This window comes from Leucopleurus acutus, assembly GCF_964270905.1.
Source record: "Leucopleurus acutus genome assembly, chromosome: 6".
NCBI classification, from domain to species: domain Eukaryota; kingdom Metazoa; phylum Chordata; class Mammalia; order Artiodactyla; family Delphinidae; genus Leucopleurus; species Leucopleurus acutus.
In genome coordinates this window covers 55,606,860-55,629,087 of record NC_139149.1, presented here as the reverse complement: position 1 = coordinate 55,629,087, position 22,228 = coordinate 55,606,860, and the positions used below count along the sequence as shown (strand labels likewise).

Sequence of the window (22,228 nt, the reverse complement as noted above, 5' to 3'; positions counted from 1 at the left end):
AAACGGAGTGCTTCTTAGAGAGTATCAAAGGAAGAAACCCCAAATACAAATTAATCCAACAAGAAGAACAACATCTATTTCTCCTTTCATTTTTAAGCATTTGTTATATCTAGAGGCAGCTGAAAGGAAGCTGTTACAGTTTAAGGAACAACGATTTCCAGGCAAACATTCTATTGACAAGCCCTTTTACTGCCTTCTACAGAGCCACGGAGGACTAGGGGATGAAAACTACTCTCATTCCATTCAGTCTGTGTAGGGACGGAATGAAGCAGAGCTAAGTGTCAAAGCGTTTCCTGTTCTGATGACAGATGGCCAGGCTTGCTGAATGAAAGCTTTTAAAAGAGACCACATCCTGCAGATCTAGGCAAAAGGGCAAAGAAGTGCTCCTGGCTTTCACCAGCTCTCCTTGCTCACCATCAAAGCCCTTCACCAACAGAACCCGACGTGAATTCCAAACCGTGACCTCAGTTAGCAACTCGACATTCCAATGAAGCCCAGCTCTCCCATGTCAGCTGAAATTCCATCCAAAGCTATTTCCTCTTCCAAGGTAGTCAAGTTGGAAGCATAAAAGCCCTACAGCCATTCTTTCTATTTTTTCCCCTAGATACATAAATCTGAAAACTAGAACAGAAGCATAAAAGCCCTACAGCCATTCTTTCTATTTTTTCCCCTAGATACATAAATCTGAAAACTAGAACAAAATAAGCACTTTCCACCACATTTATTTACCCCAGTTGAGAATGTCTTCATACTTAGAAATCTTACAGAGTGAAGTTCATTCTTTTAAATCTATTCAAGTGACCTCTGGGCCATGTAGTCTTATTAAGTGAAAAATAACTGCAGTTACTAAAGGAAAAGACAAGTAAAAAGAATTATTTCCTCTAGGAAAATATGATATTGGGAAACAACTATTATTTATAATAGAATTTGCCACGGGCGGACAATATCTTACAACTCAGACTTGAAAAATGAAAACGTATTTGCAATTTTCATATCAACATTGACATGAGAATTTACTAGTAAGGCGTGCCACTTGGCCCAATGCCCCAGTTTGAAATTTTTTTGCTAAATAAAGATAACACTGATATCACTTTAAAGGGTAATACCGTAAAACATTTTAAAAAATAATTTCCCATTTTCTGCCAACTCACTATGGCATGACTGTGAGAACGTCTTCGTGAGACTTGAAGTTAAGCAGCCTAACTTGTTACTAGTGCCATTAAGCACTGAAATCAAGAAGAAAAAGACTATGACGCCCTCAAAGAATTGCTTTCATAGGTAAAGGTGCCTTTGTTCATGCAGAAAAGCAACATAGCAGCCAGGGAACACAGTCTAGAAAAGGAATTGAATTTTCCACTGGCAGCTGGTGTTACCCTGTTGGTAACTTTGCAAGACACTAAACTCTAATTTCTACTGATAAAGGCTACAGTGATAACACAAAATGCCAAAAGTGATTCTTTCAAGTTGTGTGATGTGCGATGTGGAAACTCGAAATTCTTTCCAAGCCTGAGATGGATTTTATAAGGTTCTAATGCCCATAGGTAGCGAATAACCAACTAGCGTGGTCAATATGCTTAGTAACATCTATCACTGGAAAAACAAATTATTTTCAAAAGTTATTTTCGGCAGATGCCTGAAAGTTGTTTACTACAAAGAATGAACGGCCAATCTTTTTATAAATCGAAGAAAAATGTACAAATAATTCTTAGCCAGTGTGTTATGACTGTTTACAATTCTACTACTGCCACAACATAAAAAATGAGATAGAGGCTTACAGTTACATAAGAATCACAGAAAGTAACTTGACAGAGCCTACCTTTTTCAGGAACCGGACTCCATAGGTAAATACATAAAGGCCAAATGAAAATTTCCACCTGTGGAAAGTTTAAAAACAATTCTATGATATTCAATTTAAATATTTCACAGCACATTTTGAAACACGTGAGTGAAAAAAGTCCGTTAAATGAACCCCCCCTACACACACCTCTGCCCCAACCAGGGATTAAACTTAATGAGCGATTTCAGTTCTGGCTAAACACATACACTTATGTGCATGGCATACTGCAAATATTTAAAATATTAATAATTACATTCATAAAAAATTTTCTTTCACTCAGTTATTGTATTTACCCATCTTCTCTTCTACCAACATGTGAATTTCCTCTTGTTCATCGCTCATGAACGAACAGATTTTACAAACATGAAGGTATATAAGATAGCTTTGAATTCTTTGCCTATTTCAGATATTAAGTAAATGACTTAACTTCTGCTCATATTTGTTTTAAAAATAAAAGGTATTAACATTTTTAAATCAGGTAACATATTTTTCCTTCATCTTTTAACTAATTTTTATTGGCATCTTTCTGGATATTGCTAAGGGAACCCATTTGGAATCCAAATCATTCATCTGATGTGCAACTGTTAACAACAACCTTATACCATCCCAAACTCTATGTCTACCTGTTAGACATTCACTTTTTTAATGAGGAAAAAATTTTAAGTTCCCTTTCAATGACAAATGAATTGAATGTCTAAATCTTTTAAAATACGAGACTTTGCAAACACAAAAAGCAATTTGCCTCCTGACAAATTAAAGTTGACTAGTCTCGTTCTCCTTTGTGTTCATTTACAACTTGTAACCCAAGGTACCATGAACAGCATGACCTCAGGAATACTATTTAGTGAAATCAATCAGTTTTTGAAGGCATAGCTATTCACACTCAGAAAATATAAGAAGTAAAATCGGGAATTGAGTACCAGGGTAAGAGTTTTTTTGTAGTAACCGTATATATACACACACCATGTATATAAGTTATATAAAGTCTCGTATTCAAACATGCTGGAATTCATGTCAGAACTAACACTGAGAGAAGAGCTTTGAACTGCAGGGTTGAAAATCATCAACTAATCATCCATAAAGCCTGAATTCAGGAAGGAACAAAAAGCAACGATTCTAAAACCTCTTACAAAAGCCCTCTTGTAAGGAAGGGCAGTTCATATACTGCAGTGTCAAAGTCAAGGACTTAATGGGTTTTTTTTGGTATTATCCTTTTTTTTTATTATTGATATATTTTTTTTTACATCTTTATTGGGGTATAATTGCCTTACAATGGTGTGTTAGTTTCTGCTTTATGACAAAGTGCATCAGTTATACATATACATATGTTCCCATATCTCTTCCCTCTCGTGTCTCCCTCCCTCCCACCCTCCCTATCCCACCCCTCCAGGCGGTCACAAAGCACCGAGCTGATCTCCCTGTGCTATGCGGCTGCTTCCCACTAGCTATCTACCTTACGTTTGGTAGTGTATATGTGTCAAGGACTTAATTTTAACCCCATCTCCATTATCAATTTTTGGTGGTTATGGGTGAAAGTATCTGTGTGCTTCCTTCTGTTGGGATGTACAAATTCTAAATCAGAAGTTAAGACCAGGGATGGCTCCAAGGGTGTGTAACTTGTGCAGTTACACAGGGTCCCATGCTTGGTTTAATGTTTTGCTGTCACTATCTCGAAATTCTTAATAATTGTTGAACAAGGGGCCCCATATTTTATTTTGCATTGGGCCCTGCAAATTATATAGCTGGTTCTGGTCGAGATACATAGATTCTCCTAACTTCGAGCAAATCTACTAATATCCCTTGACCTCAGTTCCATCTCTATAATGGGAGAGTGGGTTTATATTATACTGGGTTTTTTTGGGGTTTTTTTTTTTGCAGTACGTGGGCCTCTCACTGTTGTGGCCTCCCCTATTGCGGAGCACAGGCTCTGGACGCGCAGGCTCAGCGGCCATGGCGCACGGGCCCAGCCGCTCCGCAGCATGTGGGATCTTCCCTGACCGGGGCACGAACCGGTGTCCCTGCATCGGCAGGTGGACTCCCAACCACTGCGCCACCAGGGAAGCCCTATTGTACTGTTTTTGATATTTACACTGTTTTGATATATTGATGGCCTAAGGATTTGGTGGAACAAGTAATCTCCACTTCTCTCGAGTCCCTCCCACTCCTGATGGTATTAAATCAACCAACTTCATGCATTTGCAAGTCATTTTTCTGGTCCCTGAAGACAACTGAATTTGCAACTCCTAGATTAAATGATTTATAACAGCTGTTTCAGCTCTAAGACACTCAGATCAGGCAGTTTTTATGGATAACAAAAAACTTTATGGAAGTCACTGAAATCCCTACAATCACTCATGTAACTACATTTTCTTTCATAAAATAACCCCGCTTTCGTAAGACATAGGTTGTATTACAGGAACATGAATGCCTCCATCATTTGAATAACAACCTGTGATGAATATCTATAAGGCAGACATTATTTCCACAAAATATCTACAGAAGCAAAATTTTCAAGCATTTTGCCACATTCGGAAAGTCCTTTTTTTATTTGTGTAGTTTCATGTAAGTTACAGTTTTAAATGGTGTCTAGCTACCAGCCCGATACAGCCTCTCTCAACTTCCCACTAAAATATCTATGAAAAGAAAGGTAAATAAAGGTGGATGCAACCACAAAAAAGGAAGAAATTACCTTCAGCCTACTGTAAGAATCAGAGAATTTTACAGCAGAAAAAAAGAATAAAATTAGATTTAAAAAATGTAATTAGAGGCAACAAGAAACAAGCTATGGGTGTTAAAAAAGGAAGTAGGAAAATCTTAGTATATCTTCCTGTCTCCACTTTCTGCCATTTGTACAGAAATGCAAAAATCTGCCAGTCAGAAACCTAGACAGCTCTCTGTCATGAACGATACTTTTTGAGGCAGCAGGAGAATCCCTGCACCCCATCAATTAGTGACTGTTCAAAAGATGAGTGAGAGGGCTTCCCTGGTGGCGCAGTGGTTGAGAGTCCGCCTGCCGATGCAGGGGACATGGGTTCATGCCCCAGTTCGGGAAGATCCCACATGCCGCGGAGCGGCTGGGCCCGTGAGCCATGGCTGCTGAGCCTGCGCGTCCGGAGCCTGTGCTCCACAACGGGAGAGGCCAGAACAGTGAGAGGCCCGCGTACCGCAAACAAACAAACAAACAAACAAACAAAAAGAAATAGAGACACAGATGTAGAGAACAAACGTATGGACACCAAGGGGGGAAAGCCTTGGGGGGGGTGGGGGGGTGATGAATTGGGAGATTGGGATTGACATGTATACACTGATGTGTATAAAATCGATAACTAATAAGAACCTGCTGTATAAAAAAATAAAATTAAAAAAAGAAACCATTGTCATGCTAAGAGAAATATAGTTAAAGAATGTTTCTTTAAAAACTTAAAGATGATGCCTGGTTAAAGATGGCAACGTGAATGCATGAATTTACCTGTGTGCCTTTATGAATGTAGCACTAAACAGGCAGAAGAGGAATTTTGTTAAGGAAAGCATAAACTCAAAAGTACTCAGAAAACAGGAGTGAGGACAGCCACCCCATTTTGGAGCCTGGTTGCAGAACCAGGAGCTGTGGGTCCCAAGCTGTGGGTGGAGAATACTCAGAATCACCAGAGAGTCCCAGAAAGATTCCAGACGAGGAAGCAACTCTGCTAGGAACCTCTATTGGGAAGAGGCCTTAGGGATTAGCTTGCCCAAGTCCACACTGCTGCTAAGTGGCAAAACCAGGACACAAACCTAGTGCAGCACTGACTCGAAAGCCCCCTCTCCAATTCCACAGAATTCACGTGCATTTCTCTGCCTAGATGTGTCCCACTACATATATTTGGACATGGAAATCTTTTATATCCATCAGGCCTGAAAATTAGAATGGAAAGCTAGTCAGAACTACCACCCACTGAATCTGGTTTATTGTCCTTATGCAACAAGGCTGAAAGGGCTCTTTGTGAAAATCAAGACTACTAAAATGTGCCATAAAAGCAGGGAATCAGAGCGTTGAGGTCTTGTGTCTTACTGCCAGGTGTCACCCACGTGGCAGGTCCTAATCTATAGAGGAGACAGAAGCAGAGAAAGACAGCCAGAGCAGCCCCCTGAGCTCAACTCAGCACACCATCCTAGACAGAGGAAGGCAGCACATGGGCCATTTTCTTTACAACATTTCTGGAGTGCTTGCTCTGTGCTAGCAGCTGTTCTAAGCACTTTACAAGTAGAAAGTCATTTAGTGAAACTATTCCACACAACAAGGTAGGTCCTATTAACATCATCCCTAGTTTTTTTCAGACGAGGAAACAAGCACAGTGCGGTTTAATGACTTGCCCAAAGGTCACACAGCTAGAGAGGGAGAGCATGGGGACTACGAACCAGGCAGCATGGCTTCAACATCCCAGCTCTTAAGCATTAGGCTCTGCTGCCTCTTCCTGATTTTATACACCTGAAAACTGAAGACAGTGTATTCAGCTGAAATGGTGTTTCTGACCGAGGGGCCATTCGTGGACACCACGTGATGAGAACGCTCTCTGTCCTGATGAATAGAAACTGGCTGCTTGCAAAACTGGAAACAGGGAAGGACTGCATTGGGGATTCTTTTCAGATACCAGGGCCCTTAAACAATACTGAGCTTGTCCACTAAAGTCACCAGTTATTATCCGGGCGCCCTTCTCCATCTTATCCACTCATCCTGTCCATGTACTGCAACACTACGCCTCCTTTGGGATTTGTGTCAAATACTAGTTACACCAAAAAGCCACCTTTTCTCAATGTTGCAACACTGAAAGCATTGTAATTCTCTGACGGTGTGTTTCTTACCTCCTTACCTCGTCTTTGATTACAGCCACAAACCTCTGACTTGCTTGTGAGTTCCAAGTGGGTGCGACTGAATCTTACTTATCTTTGTGTTTCTGACAGCAAACAGAGTGTCTGACAAGAAATAGCTCCTAAATTGACATCTGAATTTTTATTAACGGTATGAGTACTCCCCTTGACTTCTCTACTTTTAGCTTTATCTTAAGCAAAATTGTCCTTAATCAAATAGTTTTATCAACTATTTCCATAAACTGTGCAAAATATGTATAGGAAAGGGAAAAGACATGCCAAATGCTGCTAACAATTTTTTACATGACCCAAAACAGTAGGAATTTGGAATCAAAGAAAGTCAACTCTGGAATGGTCTAAATAATAAAAAAAAATACTGTATTGAGTGAAAAACTAAAATACCTTGTTAGGACACACAAAAAATAGCATATAGTTCCTTTGATTCTGATTGAATTTATTCATTTTGAGACATTTCCATTTTAGCTGTTCCATAATCTAAGGTAAGAAAAAAAAATCATTGCTTATCAAATACATAAAGAAGAGTGAAGTAGGGCTTATATCTGTTTTTCATAAAATTTAATACTTAATATAAACATGCCACTATATCTTGCAAATTATTACAAACAAAGTGAAATTATGGAGTTTGATAAATGAGAATATATTTTGAAATAAATTAGTATAAACTTTGTATATTGATACAGTCGTCCCTCAGTATCCATGGGGCATTGATTCCAAATATCAATATCAAATAACAAAATCCAAGGATGTTAAAACCCCTTATATAAAATGGTGTACTATTTGCATACAACCTATACACATTCTCCTATATACTTTAAATCATTTCTAGAATACCTCATACAATGTAAATGCTATGTAAACAGTTGCTACTACGTGGCAAATTCAAATTTTGCTTTTTGAAACTTTCTGGAGTTGTTTTCTAGTTTGTTTGTTTGTTTTTGTGGTATGCGGGCCTCTCACTGTTGTGGCCTCTCCCGTTGCAGAGCACAGGCTCTGGACGCGCAGGCTCAGCGGCCATGGCTCACTGGCCGATGCAGGGGACACAGGTTCGTGCCCCGGTCCAGGTGGATCCCACATGTCGCGGAGCGGCTGGGCTCGTGAGCCATGGCCGCTAAGCCTGTGCGTCCGGAGCCTGTGCTCCGCAATGGGAGAGGCCACAACAGTGAGAGGCCCGCGTACCGCAAAAAAAACAAAAAACAAAAAACAAAAAACAGTTAGCAAGTAATGAATTTGGGGATTCAAATCCAGGCAATCTGATTCCAGAGACCACATTCCTTTCTACTAAATATCGCCTCTTTATTTTAACACAAAAGTTAAAATAGAAGGTTCTTTTTCTTTTTTTGGCCAAGAACATTACTCTATAGCTCTTTCTCCTATCACATTAGGCAAAATCAGTGGAGTTACGCTGACAGCTGCAGCCTCCACTTTCAAGCTCCTTTTCGATACTAAGGCAGGAGGACAAGTAAGACTTTCTCTGTTGTCTTCTCTTCCGTTCTCCACAAATGTAAAGCACACACTCAAGGTGAAATGACTTGGCTACAGTCCTAGTTAGAGCTGGTGTCATGAGTGAATGCTGCATATCCTAGTAGGACAATAGCTCACCGAGGGCAAGGATTTGGTCTTATGGGTGTTTTATTGTAACATCAGTATATTTCTGTATATATAAATCAGAGTTATCCATCTCCCATGTTTTACGTGTTCAAACACAAATTTTTCTTAACAGTCTTCTTCTACCGAACAGCCTTGTTCTTCAGTGATCCCTGGGAGTCCATCCACACCCTTGTTCTACCGATGAAAACATCAGGTTCAAAGAAATGTGTTAACTTCTCTACATACCCAGGTAACTTGGTGAAAGAAAAGAGTTCTCCCCAGTTTTCACACCAGGTCTCCTTTGTTCACATCTTGTGTCCCTATGGCCTTAAAGTCAAGACTAGAAACAGACAACGACACAATAAGTTTCAAAAAATACTCGGCAGACACCTGATACACTGCCAGTTCTCTAAGGAGGTAGTGTGATGTCCATTAGTGCACAGACAACACATTTCACAAATTAAGCCAAAACCTAAATTTTTTTTACAAAGCCACAGGTGTCAGACTTCTATTTGTTTGTTTGGATGGTTGGTGGGTTGGCTGGACTCTTGGTTTGTAGAACAAAATAAGGCCCCTCAATTATATTTTGCATTTAATAAGTCTAACAAAGCCATCAGGCATCATTGAATCATGTTTATGATGCAGACACATATTTCTTTCTTGTTCCACAGGCTTTTAGCCAAAATACCTCCCCCAAAAGATGAGTTTTCTTTACATTTAGAACACAGGATTTTGAAATTAAGATAGACCCGAAGTCTTAGTTAAATAACTGGTAGGTTTCAACTGAGAACATTTTTTTAAAGAGGTAATGATTTTTAAGTCAGTATTCTCCTCTTCAAGCTGTTACTGGGACAGTAATTGTATTACTTGAGCACAATAGAGATGTTCATCAACTAGGGAGAGAGTAAATTGACTTTAGTTTGAAAAACATCCCATATAGCTTAAAGAATGAAACAAAGGTGAGATTAAAGATTCCTTTTTTGGAAACTCTGGTATACAATCTAATTTCCCAGAATAGCCTTCAAACTTTCATTAGTTTAGGAATCCAAAGAAAAACTCTAGCTAGGGGAAAAGATGTGACTCATCCCATGGACTGATTATGCAGACCTGAGTTTTTGCCATAAAGCAAACATTTCCTGAAATTATTTCTATCTCCATCAATAATTAACTCTGTGACTCCAAATAGTTTTCCTCATCTGCTCAGCTGTTTCTCTGTTTGACAAGCAACAGTCTTATCAATGCAATCACTGAGGTTGGAGGTAAGTCAAACCTATTCACTTCATTTCCAGGGCAAAGGTGAACTTAATTTGAGCAGAACTGTCTTCACTAAATCACTGATTCGAAGAACAGGTTAAGCACTTACGTAAGTTCGGTAATATGCAAAATAACGCTATATCTTTCATGAATATATATACTTATATACACACACATATATATAGCATAAAAATAAAGAAGGAAATATAAACACCAAATTCAGGATAGAGATTGCCTCTGGAGGGTAGAGTAGACAGAGAAGGGGTATACAGGGAGCCTCAGCTGCTTCTGTAATATTTTAATCCTTTAAAACAGGATTGGATAGAGCTCAGAGGGTCTTTGTTATATCAGTCTCTGTATTTAAAAATACTTCATTATAAAAAAAAGGTAACATGAATAAGAATTATGTTCAGTAAAAACATATAAAATGACTGTCTTTTTCTTTTCTCACACCTAGAAACTATGAATGGCTTGTTCTTTATGTACCATTAGCCCAAGCATCCTTTTCTAAGCATTATAACTAATTTTACTCTTTTCCTGTCATTATATTCATGCTTTTAGGGCTAAAATTGCCATTGGAAATGTTTCAGGTATCGTCTGCATTTATGCTGACTTCTATATCTACTGTGCTCCATTTCTTAGACTTAGCTATGATTTAGATATTGGTGCTTTTTTTTTTTAACGCTTTGTTTATAAGTTCTATCAGCAGTCAAATTTTACTGATTCTCTCTTCAGTTCTCTATTGAGGTCTATTCTTTTATCTCCAGGTTGACTTCCCTTGTCAAGTGCCCAGCATTGCTGGCATTTGTCCCTTCCCATGAGTCTTTCCAACACCAGTCCCAGGCCTCTACACTCTACTCAAAACACATCTGCGAAAAACCAGTCTCCACAAAGTACACTTCTGTTAGGTCATTCTGCCTATAAAATATTTCTCCTTACTCCTATAATTCCCCTGAATATAGACTAAACATATAATTGTGAGCTTAAAGTCCATTCATTTATAATCAAGTTTGAAAGGCCATGATTTGTGGAAATCAGAAAAAGATAAATGAGCATTTTCCAGCTAACACTTGTCTAGAATAAGGATAAAGGAAGGAATAAAACCAAGACTGCTCTCCTGTTGCCAAAAATAAAATTAGTCAATATGACTTTGGAACATGCACTTGCAAGTGTCACAATCTTAAGCATGTGGGTGAGGCAAAAGTAGCCAGCTATTTATTACCATCTAGCGTCAAACTAATGTCGTGTGCCCCTTGAACATCAAGTGCTTTCACAGTCTCTATGTAATTTTTTTTCTTTTCTGAAAGCAGACTGAAGACAAGGAATCATTTGTTCAGATGCTGTGATTGCACAGGAAAGACCAAATGGGAACTAATGGTACTTCAGTTTGCAAAAGGTACCTACTTTTGAATTTAAGAAAGAAATGAATTGGCCCCTCTCTACTGCCCTGTTTGCTGTCAACTTTCTGCCGCAGGCTCTCCTGCACATGTCATAACTGGACGAGAGACTAAGCAGCAGACCGTTCACAGGGATCGGGGTGGAGACCCTCCTTACCCTTAAATCCTGCCTACAACTCTAGTATAAAATTTCTTTAGTTTCCTCATCTGAAAATGGGGATAAAAATACCTATTTTTTAGGGCTGTTAGAATTTAATGAGACGTGAAAGAAAAAATTAAAATACAGAGAGAGATGCTCAGGAATGGATGCTAGGATGCTAACTAGGCTCATTCTTAATTCACTTGCCCTGACACACCAGTCTCACCATGCAAACATTAAATATCATAAATCATGTCTCACCTCCTGGAGGTTTTTTTTTTTTTCATCTTTTTTCCACCCACACCCACACCTCTCATCCCCCAGCTCCTTCAGCCTGTTCACCACCACACCCTCCACCTGGACTTTTAAGTTGTCTGTGAAGAATACCCACGTGTACATGTAGATGTTTATGTATGTGTATATGTGTGTATACACATAGATACATATATTATGTAAATATAGGTCTATGTATGTGTATATACACACATATCTATGTATATGTATACTCATGTACATATAAAAGTTAAATCCAAGAATGTCAAGGATCTTCCAATTGGAAACAAATACAGGTATGTAGGCTTCTGACCTAGTAGCCTCTACTTGGGAGGATGATGTTCTTGCTCCTTCCTCTATTAGAGAAAGAAACATAATCAGACAAACAATTTGTAATCACTGAGGTATTTTCCAGAAAAGTCAGTCAACCTGTACTCCCATTTAAGAAAATAAGCCATTTCACAAAACTGAACCTAGTTACAACACACACAATGAAATTTTTGGCTGACTAGTTGATGCCATGTGAGCTGTATGCTGATTGAAAGGGTAATGAGTTGCCCACACACCAGCTATATTCATACTGTGGCATCTCATGGTTTTTTTTTGGTTTTTTTTTTTTTTGCGGTACGCGGGCCTCTCACTGTTGTCGCCTCTCCCATTGCAGAGCACAGGCTCCAGATGCGCAGGCTCAGCGGCCATGGCTCACAGGCCTAGCCGCTCTGTGGCATGTGGGATCTTCCCGGACCGGGGCACGAACCCGTGTCCCCCGCATCGGCAGGCGGACTCTCAACCACTGCGCCACCAGAGAAGCCCCCACCTCATGTTTTAATTAACCTGAACCCTCCTTTCACTATGAGCATTGGAAGACAGTGGCACTGAGCTGCCCACTTCCAAGTAGCATCATGCTACCAAAAACTGTTAGCATTCATAAATGAATTCGGTAAAGTTGCAGGATATGAAATCAAGGTACAGAAATCTGTGATATTTCTATACACTAATAAACTATGAGCAAGAGAAATTAAGAAAATAATCTTTTACAATTGCATCAAAAAGAATAAAATATCGAGAAATAAATTTAACCAAGGATGTGAAAGATCTGTACACTGAAAACTGTAAGACACTGATGAAAGAAACTGAAGAAGACACACACAAAAAAGGAAAAATATTCCAGCCTCATCAATTGGAAGAATTAATAGTTAAAATGTCCATACTACCCAAAGCAACCTACGGATTCAATATAATCCCTACCAAAATGCCAAGGGCATATTTCACAAAACTAGAACAAATAAATCTAAAATTTGTATGGAACTACAAAAGATCCTGAATGGCCAAAACAATCTTGAGAAAGAATAACAAAGCTGGAGACAACATACTCCCTGATTTCAAACTATACTACAAAGCTATAGTAATCAAAACTGTATGGTACTGGCACAAAAACAGACACATAAATCAATGGAACAGAATAGAGAGCCCAGAAATAAACTCACACATATATGGGCAACTAATCTACAACAAAGAATCAAAGAACACAGAATGGAGAAAGGACAGGCTCTTAAATAAATGGTGCTGAGAAAACTGGACAGCTACATGTAAAAGAATGGAACTAGATCATGATCTTACACCACAAACAAAATTAACTCAAAATGGATTAAAAACGTGAATGCAAGACCTGAAACCATAAAATTCCTAGAAGAAAACATAGGTGGTAAACTCACCAACATTGGTCTTAGAGATATTTTTGTGGATCTGACTCCAAAGGCAAGGGAAACAAAAGCAAAAATAATCAAGTGAGATGACATCAAACTAAAAAGCTTCTGCACAGCAAATGAAACCATCATCAAAACAAAAAGGCAACATACTGAATGGGAGAAAATATTTGCAAATCAATACTGAATAAGGGGTTAATTTCCAAAATATATAAAGAACTCATATAACTCAACAACAACAACAAAACAACCTGATTTAAAAATGGGGAGAGGATCTGAAGACATTTTTCCAAAGAAGACATACAGATGGCTAACATGTACGTGAAAAGATGCTCAAAGTTGTCAGTAATTATCAGGGAAATGCAAATCAAAACCACAATGAGCTATCACCTCCAACCTATTAGAATGGCTATTATCAAAAAGGTAAGGAATAACAAATATTGACAAGGATATGGAGAAAAGGGAACTCTCATATACTGTCGGCAGGGATGTAAATTGGTGCAGTCACTATGGAAAACAGTATGGAGATTCCTCAAAAAACTAAGAATACAACTACCATATGACCCAGCTGTTCCACTTCTGGGTATTTATCCAAAGAATAAGAAAACAGTAATTCGAAAAGATATATGCAACCCCATGTTCTTTGCAGCAATATTGACAATATCCAAGATACAGAATCAACCTAAGTGTCTATCAATGAATGAATGGATAAAGAAAATGTGATACACACACACACACACACGAATATTATGCAGCCATAGAAAAGAATGAAACTTGTCATTTTTGACAACATGGATGGATCTTGAGGGCATCATGCCAAGTGTAACAGACAGAGAGAGACAAATACCATATGATCTCACTTACATGTGGAATCTGAAAAACAAACAAAAGCAAGCTCACAGATACAGAGAACGGATCAGTGGTTGCCAGAGGCAGGGGGAGAAATGAATGAAGGGAGTGAAATGGGCAAAATGAATCAAAAGGTACAAGCATCCAGTTATAAAATTAATAAGTCATGAGAATGTAAAGTACAGCATGGTAACTATAGTTAACAACACTGTGTTGCATGTCTGAAAGTTGCTGAGAGGACGTCTTAATAGTTCTCATCGCAAGAAAAAAAAATCCTGTAACTACGTATGGTGACAGATATTACCTTACTGTGGTGATCATTTCACAATGCACATATATAAATACAAATCATTATGTCTGTACACCTGAAACTAATATAGTGTTATATGTCAATTATAGTTCAATAGAAAATAACTAAAAAATAAACTAGCATCATGATCTCTTGTACTAGCTAGCATTACATGGTATGACATACTGACAGTAAACCTATACTTAGAAAATAATAAGCAGCATGAAACAAAGGGATAAGCATGAGATTTCCAATCAGGAGACACTGTAATCATCCTCTGATGCTCTCAAAATGACCTTGGGCAAATTCAAGTCTTTTCTGGGGAAGCAATCAGACCTTTAAGGTCTCTTTGAACTCTTATATGTTGAGTCTTAGTCATATTTTGATCCTGCAGTATTTGACAAAACTGGCCACTCTCCTTTGCCTGAAAAGCTGTTGCGTTGCTCTTTTCCTCTTTTGTCCCAACTCTCCAAAGTCAGAATACCCAGGGTTCCATCCTCAGCCTCCTTTTCACTCCATATGCTCCCGCTAGTGAAATCACCCACTCCCCGTATGCTGTGCGATAGCTGCCTCTAACCGGCTTTATAAGGCTGGATACCCAAACACCAGACCTCTCCACCAATACAGGCACCTTGGACTCAAGATTAAACGTTTCTTATCTCTCTCCCAGAAATCCACTCTGTTTCTGACATATCTTTATCAAAGACATTATTATCCACTAAGTTTCCTCTCCTCCTCCTTCAACCCCTATCTCCCATCAGTCATCAAATCTAAAAGTTCTACTTTGGAAATATTCCTTTCATTTAACCTCTTTGCTCTATTCCCTGGTCCAGCACATGTAGTTTTCATCTCTCTTGAAGGGTGGGCTAGCCTTTGCCAAGCTCCACAGACAGACATTTAAGCCAGGATGTCAAATGATTGATTGAATCATGAGAAAAAGAACAGTCGCACAGTCCAGAAAATTTGCTTCGGCATGAATGAGAGTTTCTCTTCCAACAGGCAAACCTACACAAAAATCCAGGGTATCATCAGATTGATTGCAAAACAGAACAAGAAGAGTTGGTGATCTGAAGATGGGCCTAAGGCACTTTCGCCGAAGAGCATGTCTTCCCATTTCAGAAGCCAACACTCCTTTTCCCCGCTGCTCTAATAAGCTCAGACAACCTGTACCTCAGAACGTCCCATTATACCGTGCCTGCACCCCTGCCCTCTTCTCAGCTGGGTGAAGCTAATCAAATGTTGCCCTTAGCCGGGCCTGGAGCCACCTCTTTAAGGGGACTTGACAAATCTCATTTCTAATCCATCATATGTTGATTCCTTTTTTTTTTTAACCTTAACCCTAAGTTTGGAAATAATGAACACATACTTGTCTCCATGTATTGCTCACAAATATTACCTCTCAGGTATCAGGGACGCTTTCCATCTTCTGAATAGCCCATTCACCTTTATGCCTCAGCATCTTTGCTCATACCTTTCTCTCCTGGGACTTCTTTTCCTCTTTATCCAGCTCAACTTATCATGACCTTTCTGAAATTTTCCCTGGTCTCCACCCCCCAAGGCAGAAGTGTTTGTCCCCATAATGTACTGTTTTAATATTAATATTTATTATAGTTATCCTTTAAGAGACCAACCACCAGTTGGATTTTCAGTTCTGAGTGAAAGATCTGTGCCTTAATTCTGCCCAGGACTAACATTAGGGAGGCTACGTTTGCACTGTCTGGGCTAGAACACTGGATCCATCATTTTCAAACAGTCTTTGTGAGCATGGGTGCTCCCTGTGACTCTATCACCCGGTCTATAAAATGAAGATAGTAACACCTACTCAAAGGGTTTGAGAGAGGATTAAATGAGACAATACTTGTAATGTGCACAGAATAGCATTTCAATGCATGGCAAGTGTTCAATAACTTAACTATCTTTACTATTTTTATATAGCATGTATATGACAGATTCCCCGTAAATGATTTCTGAATTAAGTTTTATGATTAACTGTATGAGCCAGTGCAGCCACACCACTAAACTACAACATGACTTTAGGACAGACATTTCGTATGAGATTTTGAAGATACAAAGGTAGAGGAGGCCTTCATTCTATTAAAGTTGTTAAGCAGTGGGTCAGTGGGTCATGTAAATGAGACTCTCTGTTGCTTCTTTATTAAGTTTATGTGTCAGAATTTGGCTGACTTCTTATTTTCCCCTTGTTTGCAGTTTTAAAGTTATTGAATATTTAATGCTACAAAACCACTTGAGATTGCTGCTACACTAAATCTGAACATTGTACAAGCAGCTCTGAAAATGTTAAGAGTAAAATTTAGTAGAGCTGGGAAGTGAAAAGTACAGCAGTGAATTTCCATGCTAATGTGGTGTTATAAATAAAATATGATACATGGAGTAATCAATCACTGAACATGTACAGATGAAGAGAATGAGTTGATGTTTATTCAGGGTTTTTTTTAACTCCTTTGCTTTGAGATATTTTATAGCCACAAAATTATATATCTGAACTTCAAGGTCATCACCTAAAACCTGTAAACCCACAGCCTCTAAACAAGAAGTTGCAAACTTAAATTCTTCGGGGACCAGGCCTGTCAGACAAACAAGGAGATGGTTAGGCTAAGCTCTCGGTACCGGATGAATGGCCACTGGCACTCAGTTTCCATGTTGGCAATGGGACAGAGGTGCTCAGGTCTGTGGCAATTTCAATACCCTACTGAAATAAGGGTCAGTCAAATGTCAAGAAAAATCCAAACTCAACTGTGGCCAGATTTTTCCCGTTTTTCAGAGAAAGCTGGCAATCTGATATGTTACATATTTTATATGAAATCTGATTTTTTAAATAAATGCTGGCAATTAACTCGATTGAAAAATAAAACACCAAACAGGCCAAACAAAATCCATCTTGAAGGCTGGATTCAACTTGGGGTCACCAGTTCACAACAGTTGCTCTAAGTTTTTTACTCTCATATGTGGCAGAAATGGGTGGGATGTTTTATTTCTAACCCTTACTCTCTAAACTACATGAATAAGCCAGAATGAAACTCTTTGCTTTCCTGAGGCATGGAATTTTTGTGGGTAAAATTTCACCCTCATTCTCTAATGACCTAATGAACCCTTGCTTGGTTCTTAGAAAATGTCCAGCAACCAAAACTGGACAGAAGTCAAATCAAAGAAATTCTATTTGTAACTATGCTCACAAACAGATGGCCATTCATTAAGGAGGATAAATTGAGGAATTATGAAATGCCTAGACATATGGGAATCGAAATATGAATAGGTCACAGTCCCTCTCTCAAGGAGCTGACAATCTGCTAAGCTGTTTCTTGAGGGGCTACAGCTGCAAATCTAAGGAAGCCTTATTTGAGGTCATCATTCACATCCTCTGTCTGCACTCCCAGCTTGGGACAATACCCAAACAGTAATCTTTATTTCAGGATCATCCTGCCCTGGTGTCACTAGGCAAAAATGCCTGGAAAACTCAGTCCTTTCACATCAGATCTGGAAACCTTGTTAAGATGGAGATGGTGTCATACCCTGTCCCTTCTCTCCAGGAGCTGAAGAGAGGGACTGGTGAGTAGAGATGCAGTGGGGAACCAGGCAGAAAACCCAAGAAAAAGTTCCACTGGGCCCAATGTCCAAATCCTCAATGTTTCCCCAATGTCCAGATCCCCTGAAGACTTGTGTATTAACACAGAGCAGGAGAAATGGTCAGGAGATCAGTGGCTCCAACACAAGGGGAAAGGGGGCTTTCATTGTGCGTCTGGAAGTCCCTGCCCCATGTTAGTGGAATAATGGAGGAAAAGCTCATGGGGATGGGATATGAGAGTGACAGGGCCTGTTCTGGTCCCTTTCTGAACCTAAAAGGGAGTTGGGGCTAAAGGATTCTTGACATAATCAAACATTTATCGGAATGAACTGTTATATTCTTGTATTTCCTTTCCTTTTCAAATAAAAAGGTTAGTAAAGGTATATTAATGTTCACACTTGGAGAAACAACAATAAAAATAATTATTACAAAAATGTTTATTACACTGTCAAAGTTTTGATCATAGACGTTTTTAAGTCTGAAAAGGTATAATGAAAGGAGGAAGGGCAAGGGGAGTGGGCAGGTGGGGATGCAGTCGGTAAGACAGTTACAACTAGAGCTACGATAGCAAATCAGTCACTCATAGGTGACGGCAAATATTAACGGGAAAACAATTCAAGTTATAAAATAAAATGTATTCACAATTTTCCTGGAACATCTATACTATGTAATTCAAGGCAGATATATACAATCACACAGACAAATTGATTTTCAAGTGGTTCCTTGTAATCACTTGTACGTATTTGGGATGTAATGGCTAATGTAATAAATACACATTCTTTCTCTGCTCCACTGCATGCTTTAGAGTAACATTATTTCCTGGAGCTATAAAAGCTCTTTCATGTAGAACCTCAGGTTAACTGGGGTAGCACTGCCAAGAAAGGAGACAGATTGAGAAGCAAGCAGGTCCTTAGGGAAAGAATCGCATGCAGATTTTCTCAGAACCAAGGACTTCTTTCTAAAGGGGTAAATAATTAAACCCCGTAGTATTCCTGGAAGTGGCCTCTGCCTGCAAGATGTTGCCTATTTTTAGCCAGACTGAGGTTCCTAAAAGAACAATTCTGAAGACAGTTTTATGACTTGACTCTGGTCTTCAAGGTTTTCAATAATCAAATCCCACCTTTAGACTCCTACCTTGGTCTCCACTAGCCCAATGTGTGTGTCTCCTGATATATCAGATCTGGGTCTGCTGCTGTCTTGACCCCCTTCATCATCTGTCCAAAACCACTCTCCTCTACAAGACCTCACTTATCACCTCCTCTGCAAGACTTTCCTTCTTTTTCCAACTCTTGCTCCACAGAAGATTACAGGATTCTTTTGCTCTGTTTATCACCCCCTCCTTAACATCATAGACAAGCAAACAAACAAACAAAAACAAAAAATATCCTAGTGATGACCTACTATTTTCTGGTCACATGGCAAACATGGCTTGTCTGAGGTCACACAGTAAATACAGGAGCGGGGGACCAAACTCAAAATGTACTTAGGATGTCTGACACAAAACCCCTATGAGTTTTGTGCAACAGCACTCTGCCTATCATTTAACAATAACAACGACAATAATAAAAATAATAGCTAACACTTACTGAGTAATTACCAACGGATACACTTCTAAGCACTTTACATGTTCTAATTCATTAATCCTGACAAGAAGTAGGTATTACAATGACTCCCATCTTAGATGTGGAAGGAGACACGGAAAGATGGAGCAACTTGACTGAGTTCCCATGTCTTGTTAAGTGGCAGAGTCCAGGCTCTTAGCCCACCTACCAGACTGCCCCATCTACTGGCTAATAGTACCATCTAACTGCTTCCTAAGACTAGTATAGCTAGTTCTTATGTTCAACTGTTCTCACTATACTCCCTATCATTCTTTTTATATCAGAAAGGGAAGTCTTGAGAAAAAAACAAAATGTTAAAAGGGATGAGTGCTGGGAGGAGGTGGGAAGAGGAAAGGAGAGACATGGCAAAGGAGTAGTTTTATTCCTTGGTCTGAAAGGATGAAACCCTTACGCTATCCTCAAGATGAAACTAACCATCAAGTTGAAACTAACCATCTTCTCCTTTACTGATGTCCTTGAAGCCACCTTTGACAGCCACAAACTAAATGGAAACGATGGAGTAAACAGATATAGGTACCACGTCAGCCTGCAGGTACCTAGAGCCCTGGCACAGTGTGGGTATCCAAAACCCCCAAAGGTGTGACACCACCACCAACCCAACCCCTCACTGATTCATTGCAAGAGTTCTACAAGCTCCTACAAACCTCAGTTTTGGAATATAATAACTAAAATATTGGACACTACTTCCATGTCACGAATTCACAATTCATGTTTCAAGGGGCACTGCCCTTCAAAAGACACCATTAAGAAAATAAAAGTCACAGACTGGGAAAAAATGTTTGCAAGCCATCTACTTGATAAAGGATTTATGTCCAGAGTATTTAAAGAACTGTTAAAACTCAAAAAGAAGAAGACAAACCCAATATAAAAATAGGCAAAAGATCTGAACAGACATTTCACTAAACAAAATATATGGATGGCCAATAATCACATGAAAAGATACTCAACATCATTATTCATGAGAGGGATAAAAAAATTAAAACCACAATGAGATACCACTTCACAGCCACTAGGAAGACTATAATCAGAAAGACAATACCAAGTATTTTCCAGAATGTAGAGAAACTGGAACCCTCATACACTGCTGATGGGCATATAAAACGGTGCAGCCACTCTGGAAACCAGTTGGATAGTTTCTTAGAAAGTTAAACCTAAATTTACCATATGGCCCAGCAATTCCTCTTTTAGGTATCTACCCCAGAGAAACAACAACATGTCCACACAAAGACCTGCATGTCAATGTTCATAGCAGCATTATTCCTAATAGCCAAAAAAACACAAGTAATCCGAACATCCACCAATTGGTGAATGGATGAACCGAATGAGGTCTATTCATCCAAAGCACTGATACATGCCACAAGATACGTGAAACTCAGAAACATTACGAGAAACGAAATGGAACAAGCCACAAAAGAATACACACTGGATGATTTCATTGATATGAAATGTCCAGAAAAAGGAAACTCTACTGAAACAGAAAATAGATTAGTGGTTGTGAGTGGCTGGGGAGAATGACAGCAAATGGGCACGAGTGTTCTTTTTGGACTGACGGAAATGTTCTAAACTCGAATGGTGATGCTTGTACAACTCCGTAAATTTACTGTAGAATAATTGAGTGGTACCCTTAAAATGGATGAATCTTATAGTATGCAAATTATACCTCACTAAAGCTGTTAACCACGTAACAATGCCTCTGCTCCCTGGTTCCCTTCCAGCAGCTCTCACTGAATGCACAACTGGCTGTCCTGCTCTCTGTCATTACTCTGTCCCCTCCACAGGATAATCAGCTCGCAACTGAGGTTCTCTCTCTGATGCACTCAAAAGCACAGAGCACTGAAGGACAAAGGTGCCCAAAGTATTTCATGCTAGAAGCAAACACTTAGGGATTGTTCCGCTCAGTGTGAGCCCTACAGCCGACTCCTTCATGTAAGAGGGCACTCTAGAATTCTCTTCTTGTACTCTTCCAATTGTGAGGAGTACTGGTTGATTTTTTTTAACATGTGGCATCAAACCTCTTGTGCCCCCCTCCCTGACTCCTGAAAAGATTGCAAAAATATGAGACATTTCTATTAGAAGATACTAGTTTTGATAACTTGGAAGAGGAATTTAAAAGAATGGAACAAAGGGGTATGAATATTTCTTATCATCAAAATTAGGAGAGATGCCTGTGACATCATTCCCTAGACTAGGGGTTGGCAAACTTTTTCTGGAAGGCCAGAAAATAAATATTTTAGAATTTGTTGGCCAAGAGGCAAAATCAAAGATATTAAGTACTTATATAACCATTTAAAATGCAACCACTTAAAAATGGAAAAACCATTGTTATCTCACAGGACATACAAAAACTGGAGGCAGGCGAGACGCGACTGGCCATAGTTTGCCAACCCCTGCCCTAGACACACATGCGTATCACACCCCACCCATCTTTGCAGACCTCCTGGCAGACCCCACCCATCTTTGCAGACCTCCTACTTATATAACCATTTAAAATGCAACCACTTAAAAATGGAAAAACCATTGTTATCTCACAGGACATACAAAACCTGGAGGCAGGCGAGACGCGACTGGCCATAGTTTGCCACCCCCTGCCCTAGACACACATGCGTATCACACCCCACCCACCTTTGCAGACCTCCTGGCAATGTGGAATCAGACCTCTGTGAAGTTGTGCATTTGAAAGCCATAACCTTTTAAGCAGCCCAAACCTACTATAAGCATAAGCTGCTGCTTGTTTTCAAGGTGGAGGGGAAATGAGGTTAAAGGAAAGGACTAAAACCAAAGGCAAATCTTAATTAAGATTAAGAAGGGTTCCAAGTAATGTAACAA

General features: G+C 39.3%; 1 protein-coding gene across 1 annotated transcript in view; it reads right to left on the bottom strand.

The window, feature by feature from the left end:
• Positions 1-22,228, bottom strand: part of CERS6 (ceramide synthase 6) — a 320,250-nt gene that overhangs the window by 139,545 nt on the left and 158,477 nt on the right. The window contains exon 4 of the mRNA XM_082840643.1: positions 1,817-1,874. Within this exon, the coding sequence (XP_082696769.1) occupies positions 1,817-1,874 (58 nt within the window). The remainder of the gene's footprint in view (positions 1-1,816; positions 1,875-22,228) is intronic.